This window comes from Leptonychotes weddellii, chromosome 8 (genome assembly GCF_054177405.1).
Source record: "Leptonychotes weddellii isolate Sample4059 chromosome 8, ASM5417740v2, whole genome shotgun sequence".
Lineage (NCBI taxonomy): Eukaryota > Metazoa > Chordata > Mammalia > Carnivora > Phocidae > Leptonychotes > Leptonychotes weddellii.
The window spans coordinates 115,903,598-115,916,257 of record NC_138376.1 but is presented as its reverse complement, the minus strand read 5'-3'; the positions used below and the strand labels follow the sequence as shown (position 1 = coordinate 115,916,257).

Sequence of the window (12,660 nt, the reverse complement as noted above, 5' to 3'; positions counted from 1 at the left end):
TCGTCCACCCCTCCGATTTCCCCCGCTTCATTCCTCCCCTCCCGCTACCTTCTTCTTCTTCTTTTTTTTTTTTCTTAACATATCTTGCATTATTTGTCTCAGAGGTACAGATCTGAGATTCAACAGTCCTGCACAGGAGAGGATCTTGTTTAAAGAAAGGCGGCCTATTTGATATGTATGTTCAGAGAGTGCAGCTAAGAAGCGTATTTAAAACAAAATTTAATAGTCCTTTTAAATTGTGCATGTGTCAGTTTAAAAGGACTATTTAAAATTTTTCATGGACACATTACACAGATACACTTATAGCTTTACATATCTGTGATTGTTCTCATAATCTGTTGCACAATATAAACTCGCCCTTCTCATTTATCTATGTTTCTTACTTTCCCAAGCATCTACGTTTCTAAGATTAGCTCATCAAGTTTAAGAAATATACATATTGAACTTGAGAGCACTAAAAATATAGAGGTATTGCAGAGGGAAACCCCCCACAACTCACTTCTGGAGAAGTGCAGAGATAAGTGTGTATCTGAGGGCCTTGCCCTTCGGCCTGCAGCTCCTCTGTGTCTGCAGGAACTCGGGGCTCTTTCCCAGGAGCTGTGCTAGGCACCGGGCGGACGGTGGTATGCTGCACAGACCCGGCCCCGGCCCCACGTAGTGAGCCTTCACAGTGGCTAGTAAACCCACAGCATGTCTTTGCCATTCCTGACGACTCAGTAATTAGATGGTAATTAAGCCAGCAGCTGGAAGAATAAGGGTAAAAAGATTGGAAAATGACTGTATGTCGCCAGTCTTGTCTTCCATCCGACATAGGTCAGTGTGCATATGGGAAACAAAGTGAGATTTTAGAATCCTGAGAACTTGGCAACCTTGATAATTTGCCTTCCACAGGGACAGAGAACACAAGCAGCATTCAGGATCTGGCTGGCTGACTCCCCGTCCAGCCAAGGTTCCAGGGTCCTGTGAGGAAGGAGGGTGACTGCCCGGGGACTGGCTGGCACCGAGGTCCTGCCCACCGCTGCCCTCTGAAGCCCTGACAGCAAGCACGAGGAGTGTCCAGGCCAGGAATCCGATCCGGCCCAGATGCCCGCAGGGCCGCTGACTTCGTGCAGCTCCGAGGGACAGCCAGACAGTTACTCAGAACAGTTTTGAGGGGCGCCTGGCTGGCTCAGTTGGAAGAGTGTGTGACTCTTGATCTCGGGGTTGTGGGTTTCAGCCCCACACTGGGTGGAGAGATTACTTAAAAAAAACTTTGAAAAAAGAAAACATTTGGGGGTACCTTGGCGTGCTGGACATGCACCAGGGCCATTGGAAACACAGGCTCGGCTCCAGCCACTCACTCCCTGTGCAGGACTGCTGAGCCCAGACGGCTGTCCTCCTGGGATCCAGGGCTCACCTGGGCAGGGAGCGAGTCACGTGCTGATCCTTGGAGGAAAGAGCTCATGGGAAGAAGGCAGGAATACCCCGCTATCCCTACCGAAGTTGGAAAGGGATTGTTTCTGTACAACCAAGGTGCCTGGGGGGAGGAAGGGATGTAAGTGCAGGTCCAAGCCGATGACTAACGCTGCACCAGTCTGGCTTATTTACTCAGGCCAATTTTCCAGGGCTCCAAAGGTAAATGACCAGTTGTACGTTTCTGGCCTTTCTCCGAGATGATAATAAAATGTATTCGAAGTGACAGAAAGTTACGTGAATCACTTTTGATTACTGAAAGGCCACTTGGATATAGGTCTTATGTATGTAACTTCATATAGAAAATAAAAAAGAATGGCTGTGTTATTAACTGCTATCTGGAATCACTCTCTGGCTAGACTGGAATAACATACTATGAATGAAAGTAATCAAACACCACATAGAGACATTGAAAACCAGAAATGGGGATAGAGAGGTGTTTCTCTCCCCTCTGTTATGTATGTAGTGGTCTTGCAGTTAATAACCCGGCTGTAATGGTAACCAAGGGTGCATCTTCTGGAGGAAGCAGACAAGCATGTACCCCTGGTTAAGTGAGAATAATGTGGTTGACTTTCAGTGTAGAGGCTGTGTGTTTTCAAGCTTGGGGGAAAATAATCTCTTCAAATGCCAAGCCAACAAAAACTTCTAATATGATCTAGATTAGTGGACTCCAAAGAGGATCCCCCAGAGATAGACACTTTTTGGATGGAAAAGAAGACACCTGAACTTATATTTTTAGTAATTTTTAATCTCCTTACATTTTTAGTATATTTTATAACATGTTTAATATGTTAGTATAGTAGTACATGCATATTATTTATAGACGGAGAAGTGTGTTTACTACACTACACGTATAGTATACAATAATATATGTATTGATCAGATGCATGGTCAAAAAGAATTAGAGACCACTAATCTAGAAATAAATGGATAAGTTACAGATACCAATCTGTCTCCAAAACTACCAGTGAATAAGTAAAACCTTGAGATATTTAGGATTTTTATGTCATGAACTTAAAAATGTGAGCAGTAGCCCTATCCTGCTTGGTATTCAGGGTAACCCCAGTTCCCCTTCACTTTTCCTCTAAGCTCCTTTCCTGGAACAGAAGCAGATTCCCCTTTCTGGGCCCAAATTCTCAGTCATCACTGAAGCTCTTTGCTTCCTCTTCTTTCTCAGGAGCTCTACCACCATTTCTTCTCTTCTTCTTCCTGGATCAAGGTATTTTCAAACTGCCTTGTACCCAGAGGGACTCCTTTCCCAGGACCTAATTTAACTGCTTCCCAATGGAGTATGTATCCAAGATTTCACTTGGGCTTGTATACTATGCTCAACCATTTGTTTCAGTAGAATATCATTATCTACTGCTCTCCCATGTCCTGAGAGAATTGTTAGTTTCTTCTGTCCCTGGAAAATTATGGAGTTCCTTAAGAGCTACTTCTAGCCTGATAACCATTACTCTCCATTAACCAGGGTCAAAGTCACCCAGTTGTTGTATAGCTAAGTCTGGTAAAGTTGGCTTAATCTGGAGTGGGGGAATGCCTTTCAAGAAAATACAAGTAGCTCCTCTGAATTACACTGTAGATTAAAAACCCCTAACGGCTCCAAAAGGGAGACAATTTCATTATTTGAAGAAAATAAATTCGTACCAGCTGGTAACTAAAGATTTTGTTTATTCTTTATAACACCAAGGATGTATTGTAGTCAACAAATAGGGTTCAATAGTAGAAAGTTAATGTCTGTAAAAATTATTACTTAGGAAACAAGAATGCGAGACATAGCATGTATAAAATGGTGTCTCTGATAGAACATGGCCAGGTGAGAGCGTTAGGCGGCCCACAGAGCTGATGGGCTGAACAAAGGAATGCAGAGGGAGACCCCTGAGGGAGCAAACCCAGACTGGCTGGAGAAGACCAGAACTGCTGCTTCCCTGCTCCCACCTCTTAGGCAGTGTTGGCCTGGAGAATGGCCCTGAGACAAGAGCCCGTGGTGATGCCTCAGAATTAAGCCAGGAGGTCAAGGAGACACCCTTCACTTTCTCGAAACATGTTGCTCCAGCTCACACTACTGGGTGTTTCCCCATTATATGCATCACTATACCCCAAAGCATTTCATGGTACATTTAGTCTTTGTGACTCAGAATGCAGTGAAATGTTGACTTTCCCACGCTCCCGTGACCTGAGACTGTTTTTAACAGGATGCTCGAAGGTTTGCTCGCGCTACCACTTCTTCTGTGATGATGGCTGTTGCATTGACATCACCCTGGCTTGTGATGGAGTGGAGCAGTGTCCTGATGGGTCTGATGAGGCTTTCTGCCAAAATTGTGAGTCCGCTGCATGGCCTTTTCAGGCAAGGCGGGAGAAGAGATGTCTGTATCCTCATAACAAAATGCAAACTCAGGATTGCTCTTTTTCTACTTCAGCTATAACTTCATGTGAATAACTTCATGTGAATAAGCTATGCCTTACATTAGGTGAGCATTCACTAGGAGTCTTAATCTGAGTTATAAATGTCCAACTTTTTATATTGCTTACATTTTTCGAAAATTGCTTTCAGTTTTCCAAAAGATTCTTCCCCATTAGGGGCGCCTGGGTGGCTCAGTTGGTTAAGCGACTGCCTTCGGCTCAGGTCATGATCCTGGAGTCCCGGGATCGAGTCCCACATCGGGCTCCCTGCTCAGCAAGGAGTCTGCTTCTCCCTCTGACCCTCCTTTCTCTCATGCTCTCTGTCTCTCATTCTCTCTCTCTCAAATAAATAAAATCTTAAAAAAAAAAAAAAATTTAAAAAAAAAAAAGATTCTTCCCCATCCTAAAAAAGCTGTGTAGAATATGGCTTTTAAAGACACTAAAGTGAGTTAAGATTTTATTTTGATCAATGTATTTTGAAAATTTATGATGTACTGGGATGTGCTTAACTCAGGACTATAAACCCGTCTTATAATGTCATCCAGATACATAGAAGGGCATCACAAGAAAGAAGAAAAGCTTCAGAAAGTGTAAAGTGAAGCTTCTGGTTTGAAGAAAGATGTAACATCTCACAACCTTAGGTTTAAGCTTTGTTTTTGTCAATTTATGTGTGACATTTAGGAAGTCAATTATTGGAAGAAGAGAAAACAGTTTACCCATTTGAAAAGAGAGAAGTTTTTTATGGGGCTCTGACATGTCTTAGATGGTTATTATTCCCAAATATCCATGACTTTAAATCTACTGCAAATTTGGGGTTTTTTTTAAAGATTTATTTATTTATTTGAGAGAGAGAGAGAGAGGAAGGGGGGGAGGGGCAGAGGGCGAGGGAGGTAAGCAGATTCCCCACTGAGCTCAGAGCCCAACATGGGGCTGACCCCATGACCTTGAGATCATGACCTGAGCTGAAACCAAGAGTCTGCCAGCAGCTTAACCAGGCGCCCCACCAAATTTAGTGGTTTTAATTACAGTTCAGAAAAGAAACCCAACAACTAACAGTAGCTCTTCCGTATTCCAGTGAGCCTTGACCAGAAGATGGTGACCCACACAGCGACTGCCCAGCCTAGAATCACAGGACCAAGCAAAGATGCAGCAGGAAGCTCCTTCTTGGAGAAGTTCCAGAAAGTCACTGTCCAAAACCAGCCACCAGCGTTATCAAATACAGAGAAGAGGAATCATTCCATGTTTTGGGGACCAGAGAGTCAAACTGATCCTGTGATGCCAGGTAAGGAGCTGAGCAGGTGCTCCAGAAACAGCCTCATGTTCTATAGTGACGCTTGGCTTCAAAATTCAGGTTATATTTGTTTTTTTGTTTGTTTGTTTTGTTTTGTTTTTTTAACTTTGTGTCCTTTTTTTAAAGATTTTTATTTATTTATTTGACAGAAAGAGATACAGTGAGATAGGGAACACAAGCAGGGGGAGTGGGAGAGGGAGAAGTAGGCTTCCGCCTGAGCAGGGAGCCCGATGTGGGGCTCGATCCCAGGACTCTGGGATCATGACCCGAGCCGAAGGCAGATGCTTAACGACTGAGCCACCCAGGTGCCCCAAAACTCAGGTTATATTTGAAGAGTGTTAAGGAAATACAAGAAAGAAGAGAGTTAAAATGAAGAATTTGGCCAAAAAGGAAAAAAAAAATCTATTTGCACTGATTATTTATAGTAAAGAACACCTCCTAAATACATTCATACATACTCCAGAGATACCAGTACATTTATTAGTAAGTAAGTTAGAACTAGGCAATTTCAACACCTGTATTAAGGAAACAAATGCCCTAAGTGTTAAATTTTAGGTTTTAAGTGTTAATTTTGAGATGAAGCAGCATAACCCCTTTGTATTCATGTAAATCCTCTTCACACTAAGCAAGTGAAAGTGAAGAAAATATATCATATGGAAATGATTGCATGTGTCAGTAATTCAGTGTTTTGTCCCCAGTTTAACTAGATCTGTAATTTTTTGTTCTTTCTAATAAGGCTAATAAGATTTTTAAATATATTCACACTGCTGAAGCATTAGCATTCTATCATCTTAAATTTATTTTTGCACATTTGTATTTGTTGATGACATAGACAGAAATATAGAATCTCACATTTCTGTACACTTTTGTAAATGTCTTTTCGGTACTCCAACTCTGCCTACATTATACGTAAATAATCTCTCACTATTTTAATAACTTCTTGATGAAAATTTTTTGTTCATTGCAGAGATGCAAATAATAAAAAAGGAAAATGACTTAAAACACCACCCCTTACTGAAAACAACTTTTACTGTTTTGGTATATTTCTTTCCAATCTTTTGTTTATCTACTGTTTAGGATTTTTTTTTTTTTTTTTTACCTAAAACGATGGTTTTTAATGGGAACCAGAGGTATGGTTACAGTTACATAGTCCGACACAAAAAACCCGTGGGTGATCAGGAGTTGAAAGGTTACAAAATAATGAGGGTAACGCTGGGTACAAGAAGAAAAGCTGTTGCAGAACCTTAGGAGCCAAGCTAATACGGCCTCTCCCTGCGATCCTATCTGTGCTCACCCCTGGAGTCCATCTTTCCAGGGCCAAAGCCCCCTCTGTCCCCACCACCCCGGCCCCCTCGGAAGCCCCCACGGTCCCCGCCTCGGCCTCAGCAGCCGCCCCGATCATAGCCTCCTCTGCCACCACGACGATCATCTCCATAGTTACCCCCCATATGAGAGCCTCCTGGTCCCCCTTCCTGGGCCATCTGGTTTAGGGGCCTCACATTGGTTGCATTCATTCCTCCAAGAGAAGTTCATGTTCTCACATATAGGATTAGGACACTTCCAGTCACCAGCTCGCTGCTGGCCACCGCCACCACCCCCTCCACTGGGGAATCCTCCCCGGCCACCGCCATCCCCTCCGTAGCCTCCACGGCCCACGGGTCCTCCTCGTCCTCGGCCTCCATGACCATTGCCCCCGCCCCGGTTGGAGTCTGCTCGCCGAGTAGCAAATGAGACCTTGATGGGATTCCCAGAGAATTCTTTACCATCAAGCCAGTCAGTAGCTGCTTTAGCAGAAGGTGGGTCATTAAAGGACACTGCTGCCTCTCCCTTTGCTTGCCCGTGTCCCCGTCTGTGGACAGACTAGTCATGGGCTGTCCTGTTTTCTTATTTGTCTCAATAATACCAGTCTGCTTGAAGTAATCAGCCACAGACTCAACTGTAACATTTTCGCCCAAGCCTTGCACGAAGATGGCGGTGTTGTCTGGATTATCCTGTTCAGAGTCATAACGTGATCCCTAGTCCCGAGGGCCACCAAATTTACTGAAGCCACCACGGTCACTTCCGCCCATGCCACCTCTGCCTCCACGGCCACCTGCACGACCTCTGGCTTCATGGCCACCGCCGCTGCGGTTGTAACCACCGCCACCGCCCCGGCCGTGGCCCCCACGGTCCTGCTGGCCATAGCCTTGAGGGGGGTTATGGGAGCTTTGCTGCTGTCCATCACGATCGCCAGGCTGCTGGCCACAGCCCCACTCTGGGGCTGCCCGTGGCTGCTGCTCTGAGAAGCACTACCATAACTTCCCGAGGTGCTGCTAGGAGCTGGCTGCTGGCCGTAGCCAGGGTAAGAGGACTGTTGCCCGTAAGACGACTGAGAACTCTGGCTACCGCCACAGCCCCTGGTTGAGCCGTATCCCTGGGGACCTGACTGAGCGCCAGAGCCTGTGCTCTGGGTCTGTCCGTAAGAAGAACCATAGCTGCTCTGGCCGTAGCCTGAAGTGTCTGCTGACTGGCCGTAACCACTGTAACTCTGCTGTCCGTAGGGCTGATGCTCTGCTGGGAATAGCCCTGCCCAGGCTGGGTGCGGTAGGCCCCATAGCTTTGGGTTGCCTGTTGGGTGTTGCCGTTTGAGGCCATGTCCGCGCACTACTGTTTAGATTTTCAGTGCCTCTCTACAGATACACGCACAAAATATTCCGCGATGGGCTCAGATTTAGGTGCTTTCAGAGCCCTGCGTTGGGTCTCTTCCTTGTTCGTACTGCCATCTGCTGGGCAAGTCAGTCAGTCCATCCACTGTTTTAGTCCGTCCTCTCCGAAGAGAAGGTCTGGCTCCCTGAGGCCAGAGTCAGGGGACACCGGGGTTCTGGGCAGGAAGGCTGAAGGGATGAGGGGCTGGCGGACAGGACGGAGCTCTCGGAGGCCAGGACAGATGGACTCTCGCTGCGACTCTGCGGTAGAGAGGCTCACGTGACGGTGAGTGGATCAGCTGAAGGCAGAGTGCAGACCAAAGCCCACGTCTCCTTAATTTAGGTCCAGGCTTGGCTCTGCCTTTAGAGCATTGAGCAAGCTGCTTCATACTCTGGACCTGTTCCCTCAGCAGTTAGGAAGGGATTTCAACCAGACGGCCTTGAAGCCCCTGTGTAACGCGGGGAGAGCTTCCGGAATGATCCATAGCCTGATGCTTGTGCCCTCATCCCGGCCAGAGACTGATCCCAGTGCTGTCTCCCGGGTGGTGAGGACTCAGCCGCAGAATTTCTTTGAAAACAATACTCCAGGCTGCACCACCACTTGATGGGAGCCAGCACTCAATTTGAAATATATCTGCAGTCTCTGCTTTGTCCTTTTTGATAATAAGCCTCTGACTTTGGCTATGAAGATGTAAAGAATGGAGTTTCACAGACGCAGAGAGATTAAAAGTCCAGTTATGGGGCGCCTGGGTGGCTCAGTTGTTAAGTGTCTGCCTTCAGCTCAGGTCATGACCCCAGGGTCCTGGGATCGAGCCCCACATCGGGCTCCCTGCTCCGCGGGGAGCCTGCTTCTCCCTCTCCCACTCCCCCTGCTTGTGTTCCCTCTCTCGCTGTGTCTCTCTCTGTCAAATAAATAAATAAAACCTTTAAAAAATAAAAAATAAAAGTCCAGTTATTATTCATAATATATATATTGTTTTTCCTAATGATTAAAGTAATACATATTTACTGTAGAAAATTTGAAAAGTACAGAAAAACATAAAGAAAAAAATTAAGACCATCTAGCAAAATTCACCATTAATATTTTGTTGCATTTTTTCTGTTCACTTTAATTTATATGCATACGTACACGCATTTATTCACTTTTTTTTGGTATAATTAATATCCAGCGTTGTAGTTTCAGGTGCACAATAGAGTGGTTCAACAATTCTATACATTACTCAGTGCTCCTCCTGATAAGTGTGCTCTTAATCCCCATCACCTATTTCACCCCTCCCCGACCCACCTCCCCGGTAACCATCAGTTTGTTCTCTGTATTTAAGAATCTGTTTTTTTGTTTTTGTTTCGTTTTTTTCTTTGTTTTGTTTCTTAATTTCAGTGAGTGAAATCGTGTGGTGTTCGTCTTTCTCTGTCTGACTTATTTCACCTAGCCTAATACCCTTTAGGTCCATCCACATTGTTGCAAATGGCAAGGTTTCACTCTTTTTTGTGGCTGAGTAATATTCCATTGTGTATATATACCACCTCTTCTTTATCCATTCATCTATGGAGGGGCCCTTGGGTTGCTTCCATGTCTTGGCTATTGTAAATAATGCTGCTATAAACAAAGGGGCTCGTGTATCTTTTTGAATTGGTGTTTTGTTTTCTTTGGGTAAATACCCCAGTAATGGAATTACTGGATCATATGGTAATTCTATTTTAAATTTTTTGAGGAATCTCTTGTGTTGTTTTCCACAGTGGTTTTACCAGTTCACATTCCCACCAACAGTATACAAAGATTCTTTTTTTCCCACGTCCTCGCAAACACTTGTATTACTTGTTTTTTTGTGTTTAGCCATCTGACAGGTGTGAGGTGATAGCTCATTGTGGTTTTGATTTACATCTCCCTGATGATTAGTGGTCTTGAGCATCTTTTCATGTGTTTGTTGGCTGTTTATATATCTTCTTTGGAAAAATGTCTATTTAGATGTTTTGCCCATTTTTAATCAGATTATTTGTTTTTTGGGGTTTTTTTGTGGGGATTTTTGGTGTTAGGTTTATTAAATCATTTATATATTTTGGATGTTAACCCATTACTGGATATATCATTTGCAAATATCTTCTCCCATTCAGTAGGTTGCCTTGTCATTTTATTGATGGTTTCATTTGCTATGCAAAAGCTTTTTACTTTGATGTAGTCCCAATACTTTAATTTTGTTTTTGTTTCCCTTGCCTAAGGAGACATAACTAGAAAAATGTTTCTACAGCTGATGTTAAGAAATTACTGCCTATGTTTTCTTCTAAGAATTTTATGGTTTTGGTCTCACATTTAGGTCCTTAATCCATTTTGAGTTTATTTTTGTGTAGGGTATAAGAAAGTGGTCCAGTTCCATTCTTTTGCATGTGGCTGTCCAGTTTTTCCAACACCATTTATTGAAGAGACTGTCTTTTCCCCATTGTGTATTCTTGCTTCCTTTGACCATATAGTTGTGGGTTTATTTTTTTATTTTCTATCCTGTTCCATTGATTTATGTGTCTATTTTTGTGCCAGTACCATACTGTTTTGATTGCTACAGCCTTGTAATATACCTTGAAATCTGGGATTGTGATGCCTCCAGTTTTGTTCTTCTTTCTCAGGATTGCTTTGGCGATCCTACAACATTGGGATTTTTTTGTGGTTCCCTATAAATTTTAGGATTATTTGTTCTAGTTTTGTGAAAAATGCTATTGGTAGTTTGATAGGGATTGCATTAAATCTGTGGATTATTTTAGGTAGTGTAGACATTTCCACAATATTTGGTCTTCCAGTCCATGAGCATGGAGTGTCTTTCCATTTGTTTGTGTCAGTTTCAGTTTCTTTCATCAGTGTTTTATAGTTTCCGGAGTTCAAGTCTTTCACCTCCTGGATTAAGTTTACTCCTAGATATTTTATTCTTTTTGGTGCAGTTGTAAATGGGATTTTTTTCTTAATTTCTCTTTCTGCTATTTCATTATTAACGTATAGAAATGCACCAGATTTCTGTATATTAATTTTGTATCCCACAACTTTACTGAATTCATTTATCAGTTCTAGTAGTTTTTTGGACATTTATTCACTTTTAACAAAATTAGGAACACGTTAGGTATACAAAACTTTTATTTTTCTCAGGAGTATATTCTTGTGTTATTACAATCCATCAAAAACAAAAACTTTTTAAAAAACAAACACACACAAAAAAACAGATTCATAAGTACAGAGAACAAACTGATGGGTGCTAGAGGGGAGGTAGGTGGGGGATGGGTGAAGAAAGAAAACACAATATTTGAAAGTCCAGGATGAAGAAAGTGGGAAGAGAAGGACAGAACTTTGAAAATGTTTGAAAGGGCCCTCACAACATGCAGTTTGTTGAGACAGCAACTATCACCTCCCTCCCCATCCCTAAGACCACCACACTAGCGTCCCCAGCCTCCAATTTCATGTGAGGTAAGTTAGGCTCTACCCAGCATAACATAAATAGATTTTAAAATGCTCCACTGTTGGCAACCTGTGCCTGGGTTTTTCAAAGATCATCAGCTAGTACAATACATATGGACAAGTTAAATTTTCTGCCACTTCCTTCCCCCACAGACATGTTGTGAGGATAAAAGAAACTTAACTTAGGCGCCTGGGTGGCTCAATCGTTAAGCGTCTGCCTTCGGCTCAGGTCATGATCCCAGGGTCCTGGGATCGAGCCCCGCATCGGGCTCCCTGCTCCACGGGAAGCCTGCTTCTCCCTCTCCCACTCCCCCTGCTTGTGTTCCCTCTCTCGCTGTGTCTCTCTCTGTCAAATAAATAAATAAAATCTTAAAAAAAAAAAAAAGAATCTTAACTCATTGAAGATTTGTTAAAGAGATACTAGGATTAATACTGATCATGTAGTACAGAAAGTGATGAAATACAGTTTTTCATCTGTCACATTAGCAAAGCGAAAAACTATAATAATTAATGTACAGAGCACAGAGAAACAAGACTCATGCACTCTGGGTGGGATTAAAATTAGTACAATCTTGGGTGCCGGGATGGCGCCTTTGGTGAAGCGACCGACTCTTGGTTTTGGTTTCTGCTCCGGTCGTGATCTCAGGGCCCTGAGATCAGGCCCTGTGTCAGGCTCCCCGCTCAGTGGGGAATCTGCTTAAGACTCTCTCTCCCTCCACCCCTCCCCTCTGCGAGTGCTCTCTCTAAAATAAATAAATTTTTTTTAAAAACTTAGTACAATCTTCTAGAGGGTTCTGAAGCCTTAAATCTGCACGTGCCTTGATTCAGTTATCTCACCATTAGGAATTTCTCCTAAGCATGTTACTAAGGATCAAACCAAGGATGTGTACAGATACTCAGTTACAGGGGGAATGGATACCACGTGCACTCAGCACCGCGGGTCGAGACTGTGTGCTCAGCATGCAGGGGCTCAATGGCTGAACTGTTGGACGTGCCTGCCTCTGCAGGGCCTCTTCCCTGGGTGGTCACGTCACTCATGAACAAGGCTGTCCTCTTCTATCTGACCCAGCCAGAGGAAAGAAATCTGACTCCCGGCACTGCAGAGTGCTAGAAAAGTAGTATATCCACGTTCACAGTGAGTCCAGTTTTTTGAAACTTGAGAATTCATGTCCAGCCCAGCAGGTCAACCAGATGCCCTAAGGACCCAGACTGAAGCACGGACTTGGGAGAATGTGCGGTTTCTGTATGGACGCAGGGGCTTCTGCCTGCACTTTCTCACATCCCCGCTAAGCGTGCCGAAGCCTCACCCTTCAGCTTCTCTGCGGTGCTAACTGCAGTAACAACTGTGACCTTTGCATTAGTGTGCAAGGGGTTTTATCCAGAGAGGATATCCTTAT

The 12,660-nt window shown here is 43.8% G+C and overlaps 1 protein-coding gene and 1 pseudogene across 3 annotated transcripts in view; one reads left to right on the top strand and one right to left on the bottom strand.

Moving 5' to 3' along the window:
- Nucleotides 1-12,660, top strand: part of LRP11 (LDL receptor related protein 11) — a 45,177-nt gene that overhangs the window by 22,968 nt on the left and 9,549 nt on the right. Inside the window, exons 4-5 of one of the 3 annotated variants that reach the window (XM_006735830.3) lie at nucleotides 3,648-3,773; nucleotides 4,931-5,137. In XM_006735830.3, the coding sequence (XP_006735893.2) occupies nucleotides 3,648-3,773; nucleotides 4,931-5,137 (333 nt within the window). Of the gene's footprint in view, nucleotides 1-891; nucleotides 1,784-3,647; nucleotides 3,774-4,930; nucleotides 5,138-12,660 lie in introns of those variants that run through there. The other 2 variants (XM_081829143.1, XM_081829144.1) reach the window with 2 other exon arrangements.
- LOC102745258 (RNA-binding protein FUS pseudogene) lies at nucleotides 6,226-7,785 on the bottom strand (annotated as a pseudogene).